Source organism: Pseudophryne corroboree, chromosome 3 (genome assembly GCF_028390025.1).
Source record: "Pseudophryne corroboree isolate aPseCor3 chromosome 3, aPseCor3.hap2, whole genome shotgun sequence".
Taxonomy (NCBI): domain Eukaryota; kingdom Metazoa; phylum Chordata; class Amphibia; order Anura; family Myobatrachidae; genus Pseudophryne; species Pseudophryne corroboree.
Genome location: NC_086446.1, coordinates 164,546,292 through 164,572,586, shown reverse-complemented (window position 1 = coordinate 164,572,586; position 26,295 = coordinate 164,546,292). Strand labels below are relative to the sequence as shown.

The 26,295-nt window shown below is 44.6% G+C and overlaps 1 protein-coding gene across 1 annotated transcript in view; it reads left to right on the top strand.

The window, feature by feature from the left end:
- The first annotated feature begins 1,356 nt into the window (after positions 1 to 1,356).
- SLC43A3 (solute carrier family 43 member 3) overlaps positions 1,357 to 26,295 on the top strand; it is a 99,366-nt gene continuing 74,427 nt past the window's right edge. The window contains exons 1-4 of the mRNA XM_063958554.1: positions 1,357 to 1,443; positions 2,239 to 2,404; positions 4,402 to 4,531; positions 5,642 to 5,688. Coding sequence (XP_063814624.1) covers positions 2,239 to 2,404; positions 4,402 to 4,531; positions 5,642 to 5,688 — 343 coding nt within the window. The 5' untranslated portion in view covers positions 1,357 to 1,443. The remainder of the gene's footprint in view (positions 1,444 to 2,238; positions 2,405 to 4,401; positions 4,532 to 5,641; positions 5,689 to 26,295) is intronic.

Here is a 26,295-nt window from a genome sequence, read left to right as displayed (position 1 = left end):
TGTGTGTGTGTGTGTGTGTGTGTGTGTGTGTGTGTGTGTGTGTGTTTTGAGGGAGATATTGATATACTGTAGAGTGTTTTTTTTTTATAAAAACATTTTATTGAGGCAACATGGAGAAAGATGACATCAGTACATTACAAACCATTGTATACAGTGTCTTCTGTACAACTTCAATTACAATATATTAACATTCAAGAAATTTATTCAAGAACTTTGAATCATGTCAATAAATTGAATATGCTCCTGCGAATTATAATAAAATCATTCTGCAAAAAGTTATGAAACTTTTAGTTTTTCTTTTTGTTGTTCTATGTTATGTCAAAAACACTGTATTATATCAACAACGTTAGTATAAATAGCACTACAAGTTCATTGATATTTGAGGTCTGTGAAATGTGATCCCGAGTCATAAACCTAAATGGCGTGTCTGGGGAGGAGGTGTATACCCATCCCCACCACTCAATTCAAAGTGATCGGAGATGTACAGATGTAGCCACCTTTATCTTGACGATTCTCCGCCTAGACTGACGTTTAGTCACGCTAAGGCGATAGCTTAGCTTGCTGAGTTTAATCACAGGCAGGCGCGTTGAGGCGATTCTAGATACTCAGCATGCATTACACATCTCCACCACTGGGTGGACAAACGCCTCAGCCAGTCAAGATAATCTGTAGAATGTTTTTGTGCTTCTATTTATTGATGTAACAGGGATACTATTCATATTGTGTAATGGGTAAATGTAAATAATATGATCTAATGATGTGTGGAATGCTCTCTGTATTGTATAAAAATCCCTGAAATTATTTTATTATTATTATTATATGGTGGTCTCTGGAATGCTCTCTGCATTGTATAAAGGTCTCTGTCATACTCTCTATATAGTATGGCAGACTGTCATGCTCACAGGATTGTATATTTGTCTCTGGGGTGCTCCCTGTATTGTATATAGATCCCTAAAATGACTGATGATGTTGTGATACTGTAAGAGTTTTTCTGGTGGTGGGTAGGGGTGGGGATGCATTACAAGTGTATTAGTCTAGGCTAGGGTGTCTAGAATCCTAAATGAGGCCCGAAAACAAAACATGTTTTTGTTGCACCTTCACTGAAGCTAGTATTTGCCAATTATAGATTCTGATGGTGAGAAAAATTATGTAACAAGTGGCTGTGAGGGGGGGGGGAGCAGCTGTGTGAAACAGGAAGGAAACAGATTTGTGTGACAGATGTGCTCTTTACACAGATTATCACATTCTCTCCTGTCCCGTGAAAATAAAAAATAAAAACTCGAGATCAGCAAAATCTATTTTATAAAAAGCTAGATGAAAAAATATTACCAGACAAATAACAAGAGTGATAAGAGAAAGTATTATCTTAAGCAAAAAGGGGTAGTGGAATCAGTGATTGGCAGAGAAAGTTAAATACCACTGTAGTTTTGTTTAATACAAACAGTAAGTATGTGAAAACTTTCAAACATAAAGCGGAAATGAGGTGTGTGTGTGTGTGTGTGTGTGTGTGTGTGTGTGTGTGTGTGTGTGTGTGTGTGTGTGTGTGTGTGTTTTCGTTTTACAATGTGCATGTATCTAATATTATTTTCTGTAGCAGACAGTGAGTTTTAGTATTTAATATTGCTCATGAACATTATATTATATAAATAACTATAGCAGTATAATTTACCTCTTCATTTTGCTTGCTTTTCTTTAGGTCACTCAATGCAGTAGGTGTACATGTGTATAAACAAGTTATGTTTAATTTACTGCAATAAGTAAGGGACAATGGTAGTATAGAGAATATGTTTTTCTCTGCTTGAAATAAACTGCATGGTATAGTTTAATTTAAACATTCAATGAACACATGTATATACAGATGTGTCCACATACATCTTTGCTATATCCTGCCATGTATGGCACGGTTTTGCATGCCGTAGACTCAGAGATTTAACCATACTCGTGAAAAACAGCTTAGCCGTGCTTTGCATGTTGAGCCAAATTGGTAAAAAAAGCAAAGATGTAAGTGGACACATCTGTAGCAACACAAATATTTCTCTCGTTTTATTTTTGCTTTTTAAGTTTTGGAGGAACTGTGGGATGAAAAAAATGGTTGATTTACTAAACAGGTTTTGTTTTTATCACTTTTAGTTATATTATTATTCTGTATTTGCCTGATTCTGCCTTACATCTACCTATTGATGTATTTGTCATATACTCTTTATGGAACTCTTACTAAAGTTTCTTTTAACTCCAAAGATGCGTTGCCAGCATGTGCTGACCCTGGTCACTGGGTTTATAGAATGCATCTGCTTTGCGGGGGTCACCTTCGGATGGGCATCCTTAGTGTTTGTGCTAAAGAACGAAAAGTATTTTCAAGATCTGTGTCAGGACATAAGGAATCAAACTGATAATTCAACTGCCGGTGAGTACCGTGAAATGTAGAAAGCTGCAAAATAACACACCTGGAGGGAGATTTCTGCAGCCTTCTAAAGAGGCAATCAGAGTTGTTGCCAATAGCAACCAATACATTTCTAGCTACACATTTATAAACTGTACTCGATAAATGATAGTTAGAATCTTGGTTGCCATGGACAACACCTCCACTTGTCCTCCTGAGAAGGTTTGATAAATCCCCCATGATCTGTTTTGGAATATAGTTTTTACCAACTGACTTGGATACGGGATACCAACTGGCCTTGGATTGAAAGTGAGGGGGTCACAACAGCCCTCTCATCGCTATGAGTGACCTTTGTTTATAACGCACAAAGCCTACATTTATAATTGTATAATACAATATTACATTCCACAAATATAAACAACTACATTTCTTACACTTAGTAAAAGAAGATTGGTGACCATAATGAGGACAGTTGTCCTTATCGTTAGATCCATATGAAACCTCCTATCAGTTCACTGTATTGTGTTTTCTGTACACAGAAACGTATGTTGGTAATGGTAATTTTATGGTATGGTAATTACCTAATTTTCCAATGACAGAAACCACTAATGTGCTTACCTGTAGTATAGCAGGTGAATAGTATTTGAGCTACAGCAACATTATGTTGTAGCTCAACACATTGTGCCACCTCTACAGATTTACTGTATATACAGTGTATTCAATATCTATATACATCTATATATACATATATATATATATATATATATATATACACACATATCTTCGTGCTGATGTTCTGTTTCTCTACTCCCGGCCAGCTTTACTGGGCATGCGCGAGATCTCGCTAGCATCGCAGCCTGGAGGCGGCAGCTGCAAAAACCACTACAGTGGCTGCGAATGAGGCAACGACACCTGCAGCTGTCGAAATTAATAGCTACAGGTGTCGTAACGGTCAGTGCCACTGACCAGTCATACATTGCTCCGCACATCACCGCACTTAAAGATAGCAGTGCCGAAAATAACAGGGCACATAGCACCCCTGTCATTTAGCACCCATTGGCATAACATGTGCTGATACCACTTCTCCCCCATACCGACGACACTACATACATCTACCCCAATATAACATATTTCAATATGAAATATGAAGCAGTGAATAGAGCGGAGAGGTATGCCAGTATAATTTTTATAGAATACACTTGATAAATGTTAGTTCACAGCTGAATGGTTGCCATGGGCAACTTCTCCACTGACACACTTATCCGCTCTTTCACTGCTTTATACATCTCCCCCAAAGTTTGAGAGGAGAAATGCTAAGACACATGGGTGGTCATTCCGAGTTGTTCGCTCGCTAGCTGCTTTTAGCAGCCGTGCAAACGCTAAGCCGCCGCCCTCTGGGAGTGTATTTTAGCTTAGCAGATGTGCGAACGAAAGGATCGCAGAGCGGCTACAAAAATTTTTTGTGCAGTTTCAGAGTAGCTCCAGACCTACTCAGCGCTTGCGATCGCTTCAGACTATTCAGTTCCTGTTTTGACGTCACAAACACGCCCTGCGTTCGGCCAGCCACGCCTACGTTTCCCCAGCCACGCCTGCATTTTTATCTGGCACGCCTGCGTTTTTTCGCTCACTCCCTGAAAACGGTCAGTTGACACCCAGAAACGCACACTTCCTGTCAATCACTCTGCGGCCAGCAGTGCGACTGAAAAGCTTCGCTAGACCTTGTGTGAAACTGCATCGTTCATTGTAATAGTACGACGTGCGTACGCATTGCACCGCATACGCATGCGCAGAAGTGTCGGTTTTTTGCCTGATCGCTGAGCTGCGACCGAAATCTGCTAGCGAACAACTCGGAATGACCACCATGATTCTCTCTTCAGCTTAGAGCATAAAATTCTTGTTGGTTTCCAAGTATTTTTCCTGTTGCTGTCTGGTAGAAATTAAGCTCATATTTAGTATTTACATAGTTATCTTACAAACAGACCGCTTTGCCTTATAACTCCCTAGATCTGTATTTTTTTTAGACTGCTCTGCTCAGGATGAACAATTCTCTATCATATTCACTGTGGCTGCTTTCGCAAACACTTTCATGGCCCTTCCATGTGGTTATATATTTGATCGCCTTGGAACTGCATTGACGCGATTTATTGCCATGTGAGTAACAATCCTGTAACACAGTTTGTCCTTTTTTGGTCTGGTTTTACCACCTATAATGTTTTTTATGGTGACAATTTTCGAGAAAGTATGAGACTTTTGGGGTATAGCCAAGTACAGTGCAATAGGGAAACCATGGGGGTATTTTTGCCAGACAGACATGGTTATAATCCAATCCGTTTTTTCATATCTCTAACGAGCCCTGTATGCAGGCAATCACATATAATTGTCTTTAAATGACCACACATTACAACATACAGTACTTGCCTATTCTCCCGCATGGGGAGATACATTAAATCTTATGGCCCATACACATTTGCAGAATCATGCCAAGGTGCCCGGTAGCCGATACGGCTGACGGACGACCTGGCGGCGAGGGCGGGGGTTGATGGGTGGGAGTGAAGTTTCTTCACTCCCTGATGTCACCTGGCCCCATAGCCCTGCATGCTAATATGGACGATATTGTTGATATTGGCTTGCAGGTATAAACGAGCCGGAACTAAGATATGAACAATTTCTCGTTCATTACTGAACAAGATTGTTCATATCGGCCGCACACATTGGCAAGTGTGTAGGGCCCTTTAGAGAGAAAGTACCAACCAATCAGCATATGATATTGTACAAACACATAGCCTTTAAAATTGCAGTTAGAAGCTGATTGATTGTCACTTTACCTCTCTCCACTTTATCTCTCACCAAGCATTAAGACATCTCCCCCAGAATATGTTGGAGACTCATGAATTTTAAACTCCCAAGAAGCCAGGCTTCAGAAACTGCCCCCTTCCCTGATGATCCATGTCATTCATTGGTCCTTACACCATACTGCAAGTTGTAGTGAATTTCACAGTAGGAGGCAGATCCATGATGATGAAATTCCTGGGCCCATACAACACCACAAGCATGCATTATACTGGTCTCCCATATGCAATACTCCTCTATACTGCAGATTTAATCACTGAACTTTGTATTAATATATATGTGCTAAATTCCCCACAAACAGCCTAGAGTTTGTAGAAAAAATAAATGAGAAAAATAAAATAAAGCCAATGAAAAACAAGAAAAATACTATTTTATGTAATTAAACATACTGTATCTCATATTATTTTCTAGATTGCTTTACACAACAGCCACCCTTCTTATTGCGCTGTCTAAACCAGGTCAGTCTTTGCAATGAGTTTTTAAAAAAATTGTGTAATATTCCAGAAATATTATTGTATATTTTTATTTCCCATGTTTTGCTATTCTAGTGCATCATATGCTTATGGCTCATTATTTTCTCTCACTCTCTCTCCTAAAGTAACCTTTTATTCCCTCCCATACCCTCTCGTCACAATCCCATGTGCAGCCTTGTTTGTCATAAGGCAAAATTTGGTCACATCACTATAGTAATCATCGTGGGCTTATTCTCCAGGACTCAGAAGACCAGTGGCAATGCCATCTTTCTAGGTCTATTCATGAAAAAAATGAAAAAACAAAACAAAAACCTAGTCTCTTAAGGAGCTGTAACATGTTACATAAATTCGTAAGGTTAAAAATGATCAGCATTAATGAAGGTCTTACAGTTTTGCAGAGAGCACAGGAACAATATAAAAATTAACAGTTGTGTACTATTGTAACATTGTAATGAATAGGGTAGGAATGAGAGAGACTACTCTCAAAGAGAAACAACTTTCATATGTGCTCATTCTAACAGAAGGCAACATAAATAGTTTATATATTCCCCAGGTGTTTATTAACTGATATGCTTAGCTGTGGTTCCTGTCTTTTTAACCCCTTCAGTTGTGAGTTTTTCGAATTGGTCATACCTCCCAGGGCAGGTTTTTACATTTTTTTTACCTGCGCGTTGTCAGGGGTTTCATGCGCATTGCCAGGGTTTTTTTACGCATTGTGTTATGGTTTTTGCCAGGGGTTTTATGCTCTGGGATCCATGCTCATTGCCATGGAGAATGCTCGTTGCCACGGGGTAGGGGTAGCTAGGGATGGCCACCAACCACCGATGATTCAAAATCATTGATGGTCTATGGCCGATGTTGAATACTTTTACCATCGATGGGGGAGAACCAGATGGTTTCCCGCCATCGATGGTTCAGTGCTACCAAATAGATTTTTTTCTCCTAAAAGTGTCAGGGCACAGAGCTTAACTCCGCCCCCTGACACCCACTAAGCCATGCCCCCTGGTCCGCCCGCATGTGTACTAAATCAGGGATGACCATTGACTGGTAAAACCATCAATGGATCCATTCCAGATAGTTTTACACCATCGAGGTTATCCATTGATGGTAGTGACCATCGATGGATAACCCACTGATGGCCATCCCCTGGACAGCATGTGCTGGCGGGCACTAGCCCACCAGCACTGTTATCCTCTCCCCCCATCCTCTCTACACTCCTTTCTGCTGTTGGGCGCTTGCAGAATGACGCAATCGCGTCATGATGTCACGACGCGATCGCGTCAATCTGCAAATGTCCACCAGCAGAACGGACTTAAAGGAGGAGGAAGGGGGAGCAGTGGCATGCCCGGAAAATTTCCGGGGTTGCCAGTCTGCTCAGCGCAGCTGGCCCTGAAAGTTTCCGGGTATGCCACTCACGGCGGTTAAAAGAGTGAGACAGGGCCTAAACCCATGATAGAAGCATACTGTGCATTTAAAATCCAAAAGATGCCTGAGAGCAATGCTCAGATTTCTGAAAGTCAGTGTAGGGACTGACCAAAAGGGAATGGCCGTGAAGTGCTGGTCAGCTTAACAAACTATTGCAACAATTTGGAACTAACATTCCCTGAATTCAGATGAATTACAGTTTGAAGTGTTAATATTAGGTGAGTCCTGAATTTGTATGATATTTTTATTTAAATGGTGTGTTCACAATACCACTGGCACCGCGGATGTATGAGTGCTGTGGGTTCTAGACTGTTGTGTGTGTGTGTGTGTGTGTGTGTGTGTGTGTGTGTGTGTGTGTGTGTGTGTGTGTGTGTGTGTATGTATGTATGTATGTATGTATGTATGTATATATATATAGTGGTCGAAGTGGAAATTTTGAAGTGGGGTATGGAAAAGTTAAGGATGCAATTATGCAGGCGCCGAAGGCGCGGTCCATAAAAGGGGGCGTGGTCAATGAAAAGGGGCATGGGCAATCAAAAGGGGCGTGGCCAGTGTAGTAGAATACCCTTATACTATCTAGTACCGGTGCCCCTTTCACCTTATAGCACACGGTACGAGCCGAAATTCACAATATAGCACACGGTACGAGCCGAAATTCACATTATAGCACACGGTACGAGCCGAAATTCACATTATAGCACACGGTATGAGCCGAAATTCACAATACAGCACACGGTACGAGCTGAAATTCACATTATAGCACACGGTACGAGCCAAAATTCACATTATAGCACACGGTACGAGCCGAAATTCACAATATAGCACACGGTATGAGACAAAATTCACATTATAGCACACTGAATAAGCCAAAATTCACATTATAGCACACTGAATGAGCCGAAATTCACATTATAGTACACTGAATAAGCCAAAATCCACAGTATAGCACTCTGAAAGAGCCGAAATTCACATTATAGCACACAGAATGAGACGAAATTCACATTATAGCAGACGGTATGATCCACAATTCACATTATGACACATGGTATGATCCACAATTCACATTATGACACACGGTATGATCCACAATTCACATTATGACACACGGTATGATCCACAATTATGGGAGAGGGAGAGTGACAGCAGGGACATAGGGACAATGACAGGGAAAGTGACATCAGGGACAGTGACAGAGAAAGTGACAGCAGTGACAGGGAGAGTGACAGCAGGGACAGTGACAGAAAGAGTGACAGCAGTGACAGGGAGAGTGAGACCCCTACCTATCCCCTATTGATTATAAGCACATTGTCCAGGGACAGATTGGAGTGACCTGGGCCTTGCGCCCAGATCACCTTTAATCACCTGAGGGGGGGCACTTATTAACTGGGCCTAGCGCCCCCTAACTGCGCACTTCACCCACTGGCCTAGCATCCGCCTAACATGGGGCCAGTTGAGTGACCTGGGCCTAATGCCCAGGGTCACCTTATTTACCTAAAGGGCCACTCTGAACTAGGGCCTTATGCCCTCTAATGCCTGAATTAACCCCACGGGTCTAGTGCCCGCCTACTGCGCCACAGTAGGCGGGCACTAGACCCGTGGGGTTAATTCACGCTAAAAGTCTTTAGCGTGAAATGACTGATAAAGTCATTAGTCAGTATTCCAGATAGGAAAATTACTCCCTTTGCCAAGCGTACACCTTGCTAAGGTGAGGGAGTTTATACATCTGCCTACTGGATGTCTCTGTTGTCAGAGTTACTAAAATTTATGTACAACCTGTTGTAAAAAATTTTCACGCTAAAGACTTTTATGAATTTCTTTGTATTAAATATTTTTATTCTAATTGGCCTTGGGCCATTTGTTTGGGTGACTTTCTGGTGAGGGGTTATCCACTGCAGGAACCCAAGAGATCCAATTATCCATAGTATAAGATACACCTACTTGGAAGGACTTCCGCTTTATCTATACATCCAACAGAGCGCGCTCAGGATCTGTTTTTCCTATTCTATGTATGTTTGAGATCTGGCAACGGAGGTCTCGCCTGTAGTGCTGCTGGTTCTACGAGCGCAAGATAAGGATATTTTTGTGTTGTGCACTGTATATATATATATATATATATATATATATATTATAGACAAGTGAAACTCAGAAAATTAGAATATCGTGCAAAAGTTCATTTATTTCAGTAATTCAACTTAAAAGGTGAAACTGATATATTATATAGACTCATTACATGCAAAGTGAGATATTTCAAGTCTTTATTTGTTTTAATTTTGCTGATTGTGGCTTACAGTTTTAGAAAACCCCCAATCTAAAATCCCAGAAAATTAGAATATTGTGAAAAAGGTTCAATATTGTAGGGTCAAACCCTAATCAGCTAATTAATCCAAACCACCTGCAAAGGGTTCTTGAGCCTTTAAATGGTCTCTCAGTCTGGTTCAGTACAAATCACAATCATGGGGAAGACTGCTGACCTGACACTTGTGCAGAAAACCATCATTGACACCCTCCACAAGGAGGGAAAGCTTCAAAAGGAAATTGCAATAGAAGTTGGATGATCTCAAAGTGCTGTATCAAAGCACATTAATAGAAAGTTAAGTGGAAGGGAAAAGTGTGGGAGAAAAAGGTACACATGCAGCAGGGATGACCGCAGCCTGGAGAGGATTGTCAGGAAAAGGCCATTCAAAAGTGTGGGGGAGCTTCACAAGGAATGGACTGAGGCTGGAGTAAGTGCATCAAGAGCCACCACACACAGTCGGATCCTGGACATGGGTTTCAAATGTTGGATCCCTCTTGTCAAGCTGCTCCTGAACAACAAACAACATCAGAAGCGTCTTACCAATGTCCTCTTTTCTGATGAGAGCAAATTTTGCATCTCATTTGGAAACCAAGGTCCCAGAGTATGGAGGAAGAATGGAGAGGCACACAATCCAAGATGCTTGAAGTCCAGTGTGAAGTTTCCACAGTCTGTGTTGATTTTGGCAGCCATGTCATCTGCTGGTGTTGGTCCACTGTGCTTTATTAGGTCCATAGTCAACGCAGCCATTTACCAGGACACTTTAGAGCACTTCATGCTTCCTTCAGCAGACAAGCTTCATCTCCATATGCTGACTTCATTTTCCAGCAGGACTTGGCACCTGCCCACACTGCCAAAAGTACCAAAACCTGGTTCAATGACCGTGGGATTACTGTCCCGGATTGGCCAGCATACTCTTCTGACCTGAACCCCATAGAGAATCTATGTGGCATTGCCAAGAGAAAGATGAGAGACATGAGACCGAACAATGCAGAAGAGCTGAAGGCCGCTATTGAAGCATCTTGGTCTTCCATAACACCTCAGCAGTGCGACAGGCTGATAGAATACATGCCACGCCGCACTGAGGCCGTAATTCATGCAAAAGGGGCCCAAACGAAGTACTGAGTACATATGCATGATTATACTTTTCAGAGGGCCAACATTTCTGTATTTAAAATCCTTTTTTTATTGATTTTATGTAATATTCTAATTTTCTGAGATTTTGGATTTGGGGTTTCTGCTGCGGGGTACACTGGGCTCCACAAGTCTGGACAATGGGGTGTAGAGTAGGATCTTGATCCGAGGCACCAACAGACTCAAAGCTTTGACTGTTCCCAGAATGCACAGCGCCGCCTCCTATATCACCCTGCCTCCCAGCACAGGAGCTCAGTTTGTTAGTTGGTGCTGCAGTAAGCAGGCACTTAACAGAGAGGCTGCTCCAGGCAGCCCTAAGAAAGGCTTTTTTTCTGAAGAAAAAGTGAAGACTTCAGGGCAGCAGCGGTGGTAAATGTCTTGTGACATTCTCTGCTGCGGCTCCAGCTCTCCCCAGCGGCGCTGTACACTCCCGAGCCCTGGTTGCCGGGTACCTACAGCGGAGGCTCCGGTTTACTTCACATTAGGCACACAAGGCTGGGGCTCTCCAGGATCGCGTGGCCGCGCTTCAAGAGGTGGTAAGTGGGTCCCGCTTGCGGGACCCGGTCTTTATCGCGATCCAGCACGGTCAGTGGGAGGCGGGCCGCGCGCGCTGGAAGTGGACACTGTGGATACAGGCGATCCCACTAGATCACCAGGGCATGGGCGCAGGTCAGGTTTTCTCTCAAAACCGATTTTAATATCGCCCACAGTACCCGGTGGTTTTGCCAGCAAGGGGGATAAGGCTTAGACCTGAAGCCCCTCCCCCAGCCCCAGGGCGCCATTTCCAGCAAGTGTTCCCGCCCTGGAGCTGCATCTCTGTCTTTTCCTCACTCCCTGTCAGTGTCTGGGGCGCCATTACTCCTCAGTTCACTGTTCCTGGGACTGCTTGGGCAAATCCTCCTATGTAAAGCCGGCTGGTTGTCAGCGCTGTGCCTTTACATGACACTTAAGTATTCTACCTGCCTTTTTAGTCAGTGCTAGTTAAGAAAGAGTGCATTTAGTCAGGGGTTTATAGTACAATTACCCTGTGATATACATCCAGTTCTTACTGTGTAGTGTTATATCTATTGACTATATAGCTGTGTAAGCTAGACCAGTGCAGTATTATTGTCTGTAATAACCTCTGCATTGTACAAACTTTGACTATTTGTGTGTGCATTTGATAGCTGAGTGGTGTCCATTTTGTGTCTTTCACTCAACTTGCTATCCCTATATTTCATAACCTGAGGGGCTTGGTGCGTCAGGTGTTATTTAATATAGGATTTTCACAAAGATATACTGTATTACGTATTTTTCTCTGTGATTTAGTCACCATTCTCTCCTTTATCTCTGCTAGTGCTGACTACACTGCGCAGGGGGTTGGGTTTAGGGATATAGTGCTGCTAATAATTGTACTGTGTTACCTCATATTGCAAGTTATATCATGTCTGCTTCTGAGGGTAACGGTTCTGGGGCTGAACACACTGCCGGCGTTGCTGCAGTCACAGACCCATATGAGGAGAATATAGCAGCTGTGGGCTCTGGTTCTGGGGGCTCTTTGCCCCCAAGTGGGACTGTGGCAACGGAGGCACATACTGACCCTCCGTGGGCCGCTTTTTCCACGCTTCTACATACGCTAGTTCACAAACTAACACCCCCTATGGGACCCCCAATGCCGGTACAACCGTATGTGGTCCCTGCAGCTAACCCGCCGTGGGCGGATGATTTACCTGCTCAATTAAAGAAGTTGAACCAGTCCCTGACTACTAAAAAGTCTGTCCAACGCTCGCCTAAGTCCAAGAGGTCCTCTAAGCGAGCGCTCGTCTCCTCAATCCACTGCTGTCACTGACACCTCGTCTGATGAAGACAGCACATACACTGACCCCACACGTTCTGACTCAGATACGGCTGATGGGGAGGGTAGTTCACATGTGGATGTTCCTGATCTTTTGGAGGCTATTAAGTTAATTCTGCAGATTACAGATGATCCCGAGCCATCCGTTCCTCCTAAGAAACCAGATAGGTTCAAGCGTCAGAAGGTGGTTAAGCAGGCTTTACCTCACTCTGACCACCTAGTGGATATATACGTCAGGAACCCTGGGAAAGCCCGGGTACGAAGTTTGTGCCTCAAAAGAAGATGCTGGCTCGCTATCCCCTCGCGCCAGAGCTGTCTAAGAATTGGGAAACGCCTCCTCCAGTAGACTCACATGTGGCTAGGATGGTGGTTTCCTCAGCTCTACCTGTCACTACCGTCACGTCTCTAAAAGATCCTATGGACAAACGTGTCAAGGGTTGTCTGAAAGCGATTTACACCCTCACGGGTGCTGCACAAAGGCCCACCATTGCAGCTACATGGGCTGCAGAGGCTATTGAAGCATGGGCCTTGGAGTTAGAAGCTGAAATCTCCTCTGACCATGCTAGACAATGCTTGTCACAGCTTCTCGCTATATTAAAGAGGCGGCTTCTGATGCCGGTATCCTAGCAGCCAAGGCCTCTACTCTACGTCAGTCCTGGCTCGCCGGATATTGTGGCTGAGATTCTGGTCTGTGGATCTGGACTCTAGAAAAACCCTGGAGGTACTCCCTTTCAAGGAAGATATTCTGTTTGGGGAGGACTTAAATAAGATAGTGGCTGACTTGGCTACTGCCAAAACTGCCTGTCTGCCTAATACAGCTCCTTTTGTGTCGAAGGCCAAAGGCACGTCCTTTCGCCCCTTTCGTCCTTCAGGTAAAGCAAAAGGTCAGGCGTACCATAAGCAGGCTCGCCCTTCCAAACCTGGTAAGCCGAAGCCCAAAAGAGCCTGGGCTGCCCGTCAGCCAGCTGCCAAGACTGATAAGCCTGCCGCATGACGGGGCGGGCCTCCCCCTGGGGGATCCCAGGGTGGGGGGGCGGCTTCTAGGGTATACCCAGGAATGGTTGAAGACCACTTCAGATGCCTGGTTACGGGAAGTCGTCACTCGAGGTTACGCCATAGCCTTCAAAAACCGACCCCCTCATCGATTTTGCCTAACAGATGTCCCGTCGGACCAGACAAAGGCAAACACTCTACATTCGGTGGTACAGACCCTCCTGGATACAGGAGTCGTAGTACAGGTGCCTCTTGCTCAGAGAGGCCGGGGGAACTATTCTCCGCTGTTTCTAGTCTCGAAACCGAATGGGTCCTCCCGGCCCACTCTAAATCTGAAGGCACTGAACAGGTTTGTGAAGGTATCCAAGTTCCGTATGGAAACCCTTCGCTCGATAGTTCTGGCCTTGGAACCTGGGGACTACATGGTCTCCCTGGACATGCGGGATGCTTACCTGCATATTCCTATAGCAGTGTCACATCAGCAATACCTGAGGTTCGCTATTGGCAACCTCCATTACCAGTTTCGGGCGTTACCTTTTGGTTTAACAACGGCTCTGCGAGTCTTCACCAAAGTTATGGCGGTAATGACGGTGGTACTCCGCCGTCAAGGGGTCAGGATACTGCCGTATCTGGATGACTTGTTAATCCTGGCAAATTCCCCAGATCTTCTCCTGCGTCATCTGGACATGACGGTCCAGTTTCTACAAGCCCACGGGTGGCTCATCAACTGGAAGAAATCCTCCCTGGTCCCTGCTCAGAGCATGGTGCACCTGGGAGCGCTGTTGGACACTCACAACCAGAGGTTGTTCTTGTCTCAGGAAAAAGTCCTGAAGCTTCAGGACAGGATTCGTTGCTTCCTTTCTCGTCCGCAGGTGTCGATACATTCGGCAATGCAGGTGCTGGGCCTCATGGTCTCGGCATTCAACATGGTGGAGTATGCTCAATTCCATTCTCGCCCTCTCCAGAAGCTGATCTTAGCGAAGTGGGACGGCCTGCCAAACCGGATCAGGTCTCATATGATCTCTTTGACTCCGGAGGTCCGTCTGTCGCTGCTCTGGTGGCTCCAGGACCAACAATTGTGCAGGGGCCGTCCCTTCTGGATATCCAACTGGGTCCTGTTGACGACAGATGCCAGTCTAAGAGGTTGGGGCGTGGTGCTGGAGCAGCACTCCTTGCAGGGTCAGTGGACCAAGGAGGAATCTCTCCTCTCGATCAACATTCTGGAATTGCGGGCGGTCTTCAATGCATTGAACCTAGCCCAGCATTTGATTCAGACCCGTCCTGTTCAAGTATAGTCGGACAACGCCACCACAGTGGCTTACATAAATCATCAAGGCGGCACTCGAAGCCGCCTGGCAATGAAGGAAGTCTCACGGATTCTACGTTGGGCAGAACGCCATCTACCGGCAATATCGGCAATATTCATTCCGGGAGTCCTGAATTGGGAAGCGGACTTTCTCAGTCGACAGGACGTACATGGCCGGCAAGTGGGGCCTCCATCCAGAAGTGTTTCAACTGCTCGTGGAAAGGTGGGGTCTTCCAGAAGTGGATCTGATGGCGTCTCGACACAATCACAAGGTTCCGGTCTTCGGAGCAAGTACAAGGGATCCTCAAGCAGCATTCATTGATGCGCTGGCGGTGCCGTGGAGGTTTCGGCTGCCGTACGTGTTCCCTCCGGTGTCACTCCTGCCCAGGGTAATTCGGAAGTTCAAGTAAGAAAAAGGAAATCTGCTTCTCATAGCTCCGGCGTGGCCCAGACGGTACTGGTTCTCAGACCTGCAAGGCCTATCGTCAGAGCGTCCACTTCTACTTCCACAATGCCCAGACTGCCTCGTTCAGGGCCCCTGTGTCTACCAGGACCTAGCCCGGCTGTCTTTGACGGCGTGGCTCTTGAAGCTTCTGTCTTGAGGGCTAAGGGTTTTTCTGAAGAGGTCATTAAAACTATGTTGCGGGCCGGGAAACCGGCTTCTGCTCGGATTTACCACAGGGTCTGGCATTCAAACTGTTGGCTTTTCTGCAACAGGGCCTAGATTTAGGCCTGCGTCTGTCCTCCCTCAAGGTACATATTTCTGCCTTGTCGGTGTGGTTTCAGAGAAAAATTGCGACCTTACCTGATGTTCATACTTTCACTCAGGGTGTGTTGCGTATCCAACCTCCCTATGTCCCGCCTGTGGATCCTTGGGACTTGTCGTGGTTTTGGAGGCGTTGCAGGAGCCTCCATTCGAACCTCTTGGTTCAGCTGACCTTAAGGTGGTGTTCTTGCTGGCTATTGCTTCTGCTAGAAGGGTGTCGGATCTGGGTGCCTTGTCTTGTAGTTCCCCATATCTGATTTTTCACCGTGACCGGGCGGTTCTTAGGACTCGTCCCAGATATTTACCTAAGGTGGTTTCTTCGTTCCACCTTAATCAGGAGATTGTGGTTCCGGCCTTTGTCTCTCCTGATTTGTCTCCCAAAGAGCGGCCTTTGGATGTGGTACGGGCTCTCCGTATCTATGTGAAGAGAACTGCTTCTATTCGAAAATCTGATTCTTTGTTTTGTTTGGATTTCACAAACGGGGCTGGCCTGCTCACAAGCAGACCCTGGCCAGATGGATTAGAATGGTGATTGCACATGCTTATGTGAAGGCTGGTCTCTCTGCTCCTGTTCACATTACGGACCATTCTACTCGGTCTGTTGGACTTTCTTGGGCGGCCCAACGTGGTGCGACCCTACTCTACACCCCATTGTCCAGACTTGTGGAGCCCAGTGTACCTCGCAGAAAGAGATTTAACAAAGGTAAGTTCTTACCATAAATCTCGTTTTTCTTAAGCTGTAAGCCACAATCATCAAAATTATAACAAATAAAGGCTTGAAACATTTCACTTTGCATGTAATGAGTGTATATAATATATTAGTTTCACTTTTTAAGTTGAATTACTGAAATAAATTAACTTTTGCACAATATTCTAATTTTCTGAGTTCCATGTGTGTGTGTGTGTGTGTGTGTGTGTGTGTGTGTGTGTGTGTGTGTGTGTGTGTGTGTGTGTGTGTGTGTGTGTGTGTGTGTATATATATATATATATATAGTAACACTGTAGGGGAACAGGGTGCCGTTTCCTGGGGTAGATGGCAGCAAGAAGCAGCTGAGAAATCATACAAGTCCAGTTTGTGGTGCAACTGGCCGCAACCAGATTTATTAAACAGAGAATAAAACAAACATCAAAAGAAAATACCTTGCCTGTCCGGCACTAACTAAACACAAGACGTTCCTAACTGTCTCTAAACAAAAACACAGAGTTTTCCAGTCAATACTGTATGGCTCACTTGTAGCTGCTTTCACCCAGGACATATATCCTCAGGGGTGAGTCTCAGCAACTTCACACTGGGCTGTATCTGCATAAACCACAGTTTTCTGCAGGCCTAATAAAGCTGCTGCTTTCACTTAATGCTCACATTCTCCACCAAGTTGTAACACTGTAGGGGAACAGGGTGCCGTTTCCTGGGGTAGATGGCAGCAAGCAGCAGCTGAGAAATCATACAAGTCCAGTTTGTGGTGCAACTGGCCGCAACCAGATTTATTAAACAGAAAATAAAACAAATATCAAAAGAAAATACCTTGCCTGTCCGGCACTAACTAAACACAAGACGTTCCTAACTGTCTCTAAACAAAAACACAGAGTTTTCCAGTCAATACTGTATGGCTCACTTGTAGCTGCTTTCACCCAGGACATATATCCTCAGGGGTGAGTCTCAGCAACTTCACACTGGGCTGTATCTGCATAAACCACAGTTTTCTGCAGGCCTCATAAAGCTGCTGCTTTCACTTATGCGCAGAACGGAATGCTCACATTCTCCACCAAGTTGTAACACTGTAGGCAAACATGGTTCCGTTTCCTGGGGTAGATGGCAGCAAGCAGCAGCTGAGAAATCATACAAGTCCAGTTTGTTGTGCAACTGACCGCAACCAGTTTTATTAAACAGAAAATAAAACAAACATCAAAAGAAAATACCTTGCTTGTCCGGCACTAACTAAACACAAGACGTTCCTAACTGTCTCTAAACAAAAACACAGATTTTTTACAGTCAATACTGTATGGCTCACTTGTATAAGGAAGCGTGTATCTCTCACAGAGGTTCTGCAGACTTCCTAGGCAGTCTGCACACACTGATCAGGCTAGCAGCCCTATAAGGCTCTTGCACAGCTGAAAGCCCGGATTAGCCCTCTGTGAGGCCACAGACCTGAACTGGGCCCAATGTCTGGAACTTGCCCTCTCTCTCTATCAGGGCACTTTTACATCTTTTCCAACAAACTGAAAAGGTTCTAACAAAACAAAACATGTTCCTGGAAGTCTTTCTTTTTTTAAAGCATTTAAGACAAGAACCTGGGACAAACATACCTGCCCTCAAACACTATTCCAGTGTTCTTGTCACATATCCCCCTCCCCTGTTTTGACCTAGGGGCCAGAACACTTGTAGCCCCTAAACAGAAGATGCGGGACAACGCATCTGCGTTGGCCAATTGTGTACCCGGTCTATGTTCGACAGTAAACTTAAAATCCTGCAATGCTAGAAACCATCTAGTTACACAAGCATTCTGAACTCTATTTACATACATTCATTTTAAAGGGGCGTGATCTGTCACTAGTCTGAACTGTCTACCCAAGAGGTAATATCTCAAGGTATCTGTCACACACCAGGGGCAGCGGCCGCCGCACTTACCCCTGCGTGCCCGCCGGTCCTCCTGGCGGTCCCCGCCTCCGGTGGTCGCTGGGTCCCGGCGTCTGGCTGGCGCTGCTCCTGGCGGTTCCCCGGAGTGTGGGCGCTGCCATTGCACCCGGCGATCACGTGGGTGGTGGGCGGGTGACGTCACTGGCTACCCTCCACCAATCAGAGGAAGGCGGGGAATTCAAAGGTGGACGCCGGATAGACCCGGCGCCTGAGTATCGTCTCTTCTTGAAAGTGAACTTCAGTGCTACTTGGTGCAGTGTGGCTCTCTGCTGTTTGAGCTCCAGTGCTTCCAGAATTCAGCGTGTCCCTCTGCCTCACAGTCTCCAGTGCTTCCAGCATTCAGCGTGTCCCTCTGCCTCACAGTCTCCAGTGCTTCCAGCATTCAGCGTGTTCCTCTGCCTCACAGTCTCCAGTGTGATAATGTCGATATTATCTTAAACCATAAAGCTATACCTTTAAACACACCTTTACCATGGAGCTGCTGCGGTCGCTAGCTCATGCTACGTACTTCGTACGCTATTTGCGCACAGAGTCCCGTACCGTGTACGCACTTAGCGTACAAACGCCGCATTGCAAGTACAAAGCACACGCAGTGCGTTCGCACCCAATTAATACACCTTGAAACCTTATACAGTTTGGTAATGTTATACGCTTTAAACCCTAGCAGGAAAGTGAAGACACAACACTGATTTGTAGTTGAAACCACAGGGTTCTAAGGCCACTGTGGATTGTTCCAAAAGGTAAACAGTACAAATCATACACTACAGGCTAACAAGATAAATCTAAACAGAATAATGGCTACAGAGAATGTATATACGTGAGAATGTTCGCAAGCGCAACCCGGCCGGTCCTCCGCTGGTCATACAGATAGCGTTCAGAGTCTTCTGACCGGCCAGGCAACAATGGGCTTTTTATACACAACATGCATACACAATACAATGGTCACTGTAATCTCATTATCCATTGGACACAGGGATGTGTCTTTACATTACAGAAGAGGTCATAGGTGGATTTGAATAGGTGGGCGATGTCTTTCCCCAACTGCTCTTGTGGGTGGTATCCTCTGGATTCCTGCCGCATACATAATATACAGTAAATACAGTTAATATCTATATTCTACTTTTGCACATAACTATACGCAGGAACATGCGATCTTTCTCTAACCAACACCGGAATGTTACCCTCAAAATACCCTACAGCTGGATACTAGACATCACCTTCCAACCTTTATCTGACCCTTCCTATCATGCAAAGGCGAATCTCTTTGTCCAGGAACTGTTTAAACTATTAATACTCGCTGATGTGGTGTAGGGGAGTTATATCTAAAATGTACACTATTTGGGTTAAATATGTAATGTTCTAATAACCCTCTACGCGCTCACAAACTCCGCCGTAAATACCCATATCACGCGCATGATCGCCGGAGCGATCCTACGCAAATTGCGTATATGTGCACGCACGGCAGACTGAGTGCACGAGCAGCGGGCATGTGCATGGGGTTAGTACAAGGCATATGTATTACAATATTTTTCGACTTTGACAGTCCACCCTTTGGCAGTCAACAATAACTGCCACTATCTAAACATTAAACAGAAAAATATACAATACAATATCTACAGATGATTGGATGGTAGGAGGAGAGGTGTAGGTGGGAAATGTATGACCTAGTGAGATAGTAAAAGCATGTATGTATGAAATCCGTCTGAGGGGCATGTATCATCATGCCGTACATGTTCTAGATAAGCTTCGAGGTATTGCGAAGTATACATTAAATCCTTCTTATCCCGTATTAAGGGTCTGTAAGTGGGCCAACAAACACTACCGAGCTCTTTTCGGCTTCTTGTTCCAACAAATGGGGTGCACATTTAGTTGATGATACATGGAGGGGGAACATATGTGAATGCTAATATATGGGTATTACCTATCGACTATGTGTGACACTACCTGAAGGTTGTAGAGATGAAAATAAGACACGTATCACAAATACATTCACATAACATTTGTGCAATCGTTCTTGGGTGTTGGTTGAAGTCTTGTCCGGATGGGTGTATCTTTGCTGAAAGTGTCAATCAAAGTCTTTTCTGGATGGATGTAGTGTTCATCAGTCTTTTCCGAATGGATGTAGTGTTCATCAAAGTCTTTTCCGAATGGATGTAGTGTTCATCAAAGTCTTTTCCGAATGGATGTAGTGTTCATTATAGTCTTTTCCGAATGGATGTATTTTTGCTTGAGGGAAAACAAAGGAGAAACGGGTGAAAGAAACGGACCATGGAATCACGTCTTATCACAACATTGTCTCTATTGATGGGTCATAAATTAAATCAGTTGTTGTAACAATGCCCCCGCTCTTTAAACTCATCACTTTGGTGCTGCGCTTGCACCGCGTTAAAACTCGAACACACCTAAATATCAAGCCAATCATTATGACAACTCCCAGGATACAAAGGAGAAACTTTCCTACACTCACGATAACATTTTGAGCCCATTCTCCTAAACCTGAGAACCAATTGCGTAGGTTCAACCATGAGACCCAGCCGGTCAGTTCATTACTCACAGCAGTAAGGGTAAGGTTGTGTCTCCTTCGGAACTCCCACTTCAACTGCAAGATATCGTCCATCTTTTGATCTATGACCTCGGTTGGGTCGTCAGTGCTATTTGTAATATACGTGCAGCACTTCACACCATACTGAGTTGCCAAAGTGACGCAGTACCCGCCGGTCACCGCTGTGATATAATTGAGGACCATCCTGTGCTGGATCAGTTCCGTTTTGTAAGCTTGCAACTCCCTCCCTGTATACCTGAAGGTGTCATCATACATCTCGGTGATATTATCTATCAGGTTCGCTAGCGCGTGGATATACCTATAATTTATAATTCCTCTGGCGGTACGGGTGATATCTAACACGAGTAGGAATTGAATCCCGGTGGATTCGTGGATCAAATCAGAGGCTGCGTGCTCTGTCCTATCTATAAGGTGTCTCTTAACGATGTGTTCATAGTGAGTATGAGTGTAAGGAGCTTGAGCATTGCGGTGAACGTCTTTCATCTTATTATGGGTTATGGTCATTACTTCTGGCAACACTCTTCCAATGTAACACAATCCCTCTGAGTTTGGGGCAAGCCACTTATATGCCTTCCTCCCGCATATGAAATAGGCATCATCGGGGAGAACATATGGGACAGAATATGACATTATCATATTGCAAACTTTCCAAGTGAAAAATCCTATCCCTAACTCTCTCATCTGTTCAGTACACGTATCAGGCTGTATGATATGCGCACAGTACCCTGGTGATACTTCTCCAACCCGCATGGTCCTACTTCCTAGAGTATACCTGTACCGAAAATACCTTCCACCGTCGGCTATTTGGCGGATAAGTTCAGGGTCTACGGGCATTCTGTCAGCTCTGTGTGAAAATGCCATGGTTTGGTTATTTCATGTCACTTCCCAATTTCCCGGCTTTCGGGGATTGGAAATGTTGAAACATACTAAGGATCTATCCACATGATATTGGTGGAGCTTCAAGCTAGGGGGCCTAGAAATATTAAATTTCTTGTCCACCGGAGGTACCTGTGAGCACACCCAGCATTCTGTTTGGTTTAAAACCTTACCCACTAATGAGTGATAATCACTCAATGGATGACGGTCCATGTTGATATTAAGGCTGGTCTGACATCTCTGGATGCACCCGTCCTCAACTATGTTTTCACAGTTTCTACAAATACAATTTTCCTCAGCCAATAACCCTTCACAGTGCCTCCTAGTTTCTTGACTACCAGATCGTTTTCTGATACTCGCCTTTGCTCGGTGGATGTGTTGCTCTTGGAATTCTACAAATCCGTCCTTGCCATCAGAACCCATTCCAGATCCTTTCTCGACCTCTCTGGTACTCTCACCGAAACAGACTGCTCTGGTCAACAACAGGGTCAACAGGAAAACCCGGAACGCAGTCTCTTGGGGTAAGTCCATCTTGTTAAGGGGAGAGAAAGGGAACAAGAAGGGGGAGGAAAGGAGGGTAATGGGAGATGGAGAAAATAATAAAAAGGAAAAAGAAAACTGGTGCGACAACCGCCTCTGGTCTTGTTATTCTCCGTGCTCAGGTGCCGCCTCAACCTTACTGCCTCTCAGCCTTCTCGGAACAGACACTCCAGTGATACGATATTCTCCAAGAGTCAGCGACCTTTCTGTAGGGAACATAAATCTTGCATTACAATGTGTTTAACTGTTGTGTATTATCGGTTGTGTGAAGTAAACCATCCGTGGAAAATGAAAAAGAGAGAGAAAATAGGAAAAAGAAAATTTGTCAGATTTGCGTTCACCATCAGGCTGTCACACCATCATGTCTATCGGTATCTCTGCACAGTCTCCCTTCACCAGTATTTCCACTCTCCACCCTCTGTGCATGGCCAGGCACAATGATGCTGGTGGGATATACTGGGGTTGGGCAGACCTCTGAAAAGACCGAGTAAATATGTGACGTTTGAGCTGTAAATCTGTCGGTGAACGTCAGAGATGAAGAGGAAACTTTAAAGATAGATCACAGAGTTTACCTGGCCGCCCCTGCATCTACAAGGAATGATCTACCAGCTACATCAACTGTGACCTCAGGTTTACTACCAAGGCTAACAATCAACTTCACTGGCTGCAGACTACAGGTGCGGCCCAAAATTTTTCCTATGTGATCCCTGATCCGAATTACGTGTATCATGCTGTGAGTCATGTTCTGGTCTAGGGGGTCGATATACGTTGCTTTTATAATTACAATTCCGTGCGTAATGTCCTTCTCTCTGACAATTATAACATTTCACTACATACGACTTACCATCAGGGGTCTGGGGTTTTGGCTGATGTGGCTTCGTTGTCAGGGCTTTGATACTTACGGTCATCAGCTTATCCCCCTGTGACTCCCTGTGCTTAATGATGTTCCGATCGTGCTCGATAGCGGACTCTCTTAATGCAGCCACCGAAATACATCTCCAGTTAGGTTGAGTGGTTTGTACCCTTGTTCTCAACGTTTCTTTCAAGCCGTCCATTAATACGGACACAGCTACCTCTCTATGATGTACATTTTCCTTAATGTCCTCGACCCCAGTGTATCTGGCCATTTCCTGCAGTGCTCGATGGAAATATTCAGAAGCAGTTTCACCTTCTTTTTGTCTTATGGAAAAGATTTTATTCCACTTGACAACAGTAGGGAAATATACCCCTAACTGCAGATTGATCTGTTTTACATTCTCCTGAGTGTATTCCTCAGTGAGAGGTACTTCTGCGTCTAATTTACAATCAGCAATGAATTTCACAGGGTCAATATTGGAGGGCAAATATGCCCGTAGCACTGTCCGCCAATCTTTGTTTGTGGGTTCGGTGGCGTTACCTAGTTCTCTAATAAACCTCTGACATGCGGCTAGGTCCTTTCTAGGATCGGGAAATTCAGACATAATTGTTCTCAATTCTGTCCGGGACCAAGGACAATGCATAGCAATGTTCCTGACGGGAGTGATTCCCTGAGCGTCAGTCTTCCCATTGGGGACTGCGATCACCCTGACAGGATTTAGTTCAATTACATCGTTCTGGGTTGCTTCTACAATGTGAGGTGCAATTGTCTCTGCATAATGTACTGTACCGTACTTACCTGTGGACACGACCTCACTTATCCCTCCGCTAGAGGGCTTTACTACTGCTCTTACCGGTTGGGCCGTGCCCACCTGGGTGTCCTGTATGGTGGCTGCTGGAGAAAGTGCCGATATCGTGCTGGGTTCATCTTCTTGCTCGTATTCCTGAGGGAAGTTTAAGATGGGATACAACTTGCACGGGTTAGCATTAGTACATTTATTAAGTTCATTCTTATTATCATTACTACATTTATCAATTTTACTCTTAGCATATATCAGTATGTCATTGTCTGTATCCACTTTCTCCCCTGTAATATACGGTGGTGGTGGTGGTGCAGTTGCAATCAGTTTCCTGCCAGTGTTGGAACCAGCTGCATGAGCTAGATCCCTTTGCATATCACACTCTCGTTGCCATAAATGTAAACAGTTTGAGTGTCTGATCCTTTCTTTTCGGGATTTTAACAGACATATCCTAATCCTTAAATTCTGCAACACCTCTGTACTAAAACTGCCTACCTTAGGTAATGGTTCCCTATCTTCCGCAGTCATACGTTCCCATTCATTGCATAAAACCTCTGCGTGTGATCCATATTTCTCACACATTATGTACCTCGCCGACCCCTTGGGCCGCGGAATATCAACCTGAACCCTGGTTGATCATCCCTTACTTGAGCAACTGGCCCCCATCTTTTGCAGGTATTGCCTTCTCAGCTAATTCCTACAAAAAAACAAAATACTCAGTGATAAGGCAACGGTGAAAGTTCAACGAGTGCTCTCACCCACTCACGCCCACGTTGGCCAATACACCTAAACACTGTCGTCAGCGCCGGTCGTACCCAACCTAGGGCCCCTGTGTAACCTCTATTTACTGGAGATGTGTGGGAGTGACTTACCCTAACCAGTAAATATTGGTCGTTGGAGATTTCCTGAGTGACCAGCGAAACTCCCTTAAAACAAAAAAATTGTTACACAAATCACGTTGCGTGTGCTACACCTAGCGCCAATGTGCCCGCGATTTTCCGCAAAAAGCATAAAAGGGTATTGCGGTGACCTAAGTATTGCACCCACGAACGCGCTGTACAATCACACAGTGTATAGGTAACTGTTACTTATCCGCTGTACGACCAATGGAATAATTTTTCAGACTGCGAAACCTCAGCCGGAGCGATTCAAAACGGGCCTATATGGGTTCTACGCCAACCCCCTGGGCTGCGCTCTCTACACAAAAACCTCGCTGACCTTTTAGACCGCGGTATTCAGAGCTTCGCTTGACTTTGTCAGTGGTTTTCTGACTTCGCTGACCTCTTGGTCTGCTGTATCTACTACTTGCTCCTTTGTACCTTAATCAATGTTAACGTGAGCCAGCCACTCTCACGCCACCAAGTGTCCACTCACCTGGTGTGGTCTCCTACGGGATCCCGAATTCCCTGGGTCCACAAAACCTTTATTGTTTGCACACTCACGCTCGTTCACTCATATACACTTTGGTTTTTCTGTACAGAAAATTAACTTTCATTCAGATAAAACAGTCTTAGTTCCAGAGGTGATACAGTAAAGAAGGTATTTAAACTAAATATTGGAAACTGATCAATTTGTGCTATTATCGCGTGGCTACCGTCTCGCACCCAAACTAAAACAATGCTATTGTGTGATTTGTACTTAGTGGGCGTACCTTTTACGCATGTTGCGTAAACACGCCACGTGCGTAGGCCTTTACGTAGCGTACGCAGTCCCGTACTTTGTCTGAGACACGTGTACAAAGGCCGTACATCCGCAGTACTACAAATCCCACACTTCTATAAATGTAAGCGATATTAACTATAATCGCTCACTTAACACTACACACAGTTTCTTCTGTATAAACCTTTACAACTAGGCCAGGCTGCATGTGCGTCTTACACTTATTTCTTAAATATTAACTATATTTAAACTAAATAGCAACAAATTTTTTCAGTACAGGTCAAAATGAATCTAGTAATCCTCAATAATTCAAATGGTATGATTCAGATTGGATAGCTATCTTGCAGAACATACACTGATATAAATATACACATAATTATAATATTATATATATGTACCATTCACTGGTCTCCTGAGACTCATTTACCCATTAAGTGCTTCTAATTTGCATATGAATGCTGTGTGCTTTTGACTGCCTGTTCAAGAGGGTTGTTCACTGCTAAGAAAAAGCAGTTACACAGGTTAATTTGCATTTAAATGGCTATCTTATAGCAAGCAGAGTTAACTGAATCTTAGAGGTAAAAGGAAAAAACTTTGTTTATATCTGTGTGTCGTTCTTACATCAAGTATTCATCTTACTATTAACTTTCATTAAGTCCCATCTGAAACTTTGTAATTGACTATGGCATGGGTTAAATAAATGCATTGGTAACTCATAAATGGTGATTTCTTTTTGATCAAGGACGGCTGATTATTCCGGGCAGTGAAAATCAGCCATTTAGAAAAAATGACCTTCCCAACATGGCCGCTGCTCCTTCCCCTTCCACATCCCTGAGGGTTACACAAAATGGTGGACAAGCCATGTGGTTAGTCCAAAATGGAGGACAGACCATGCGGCTTCCTTTGTCACAAA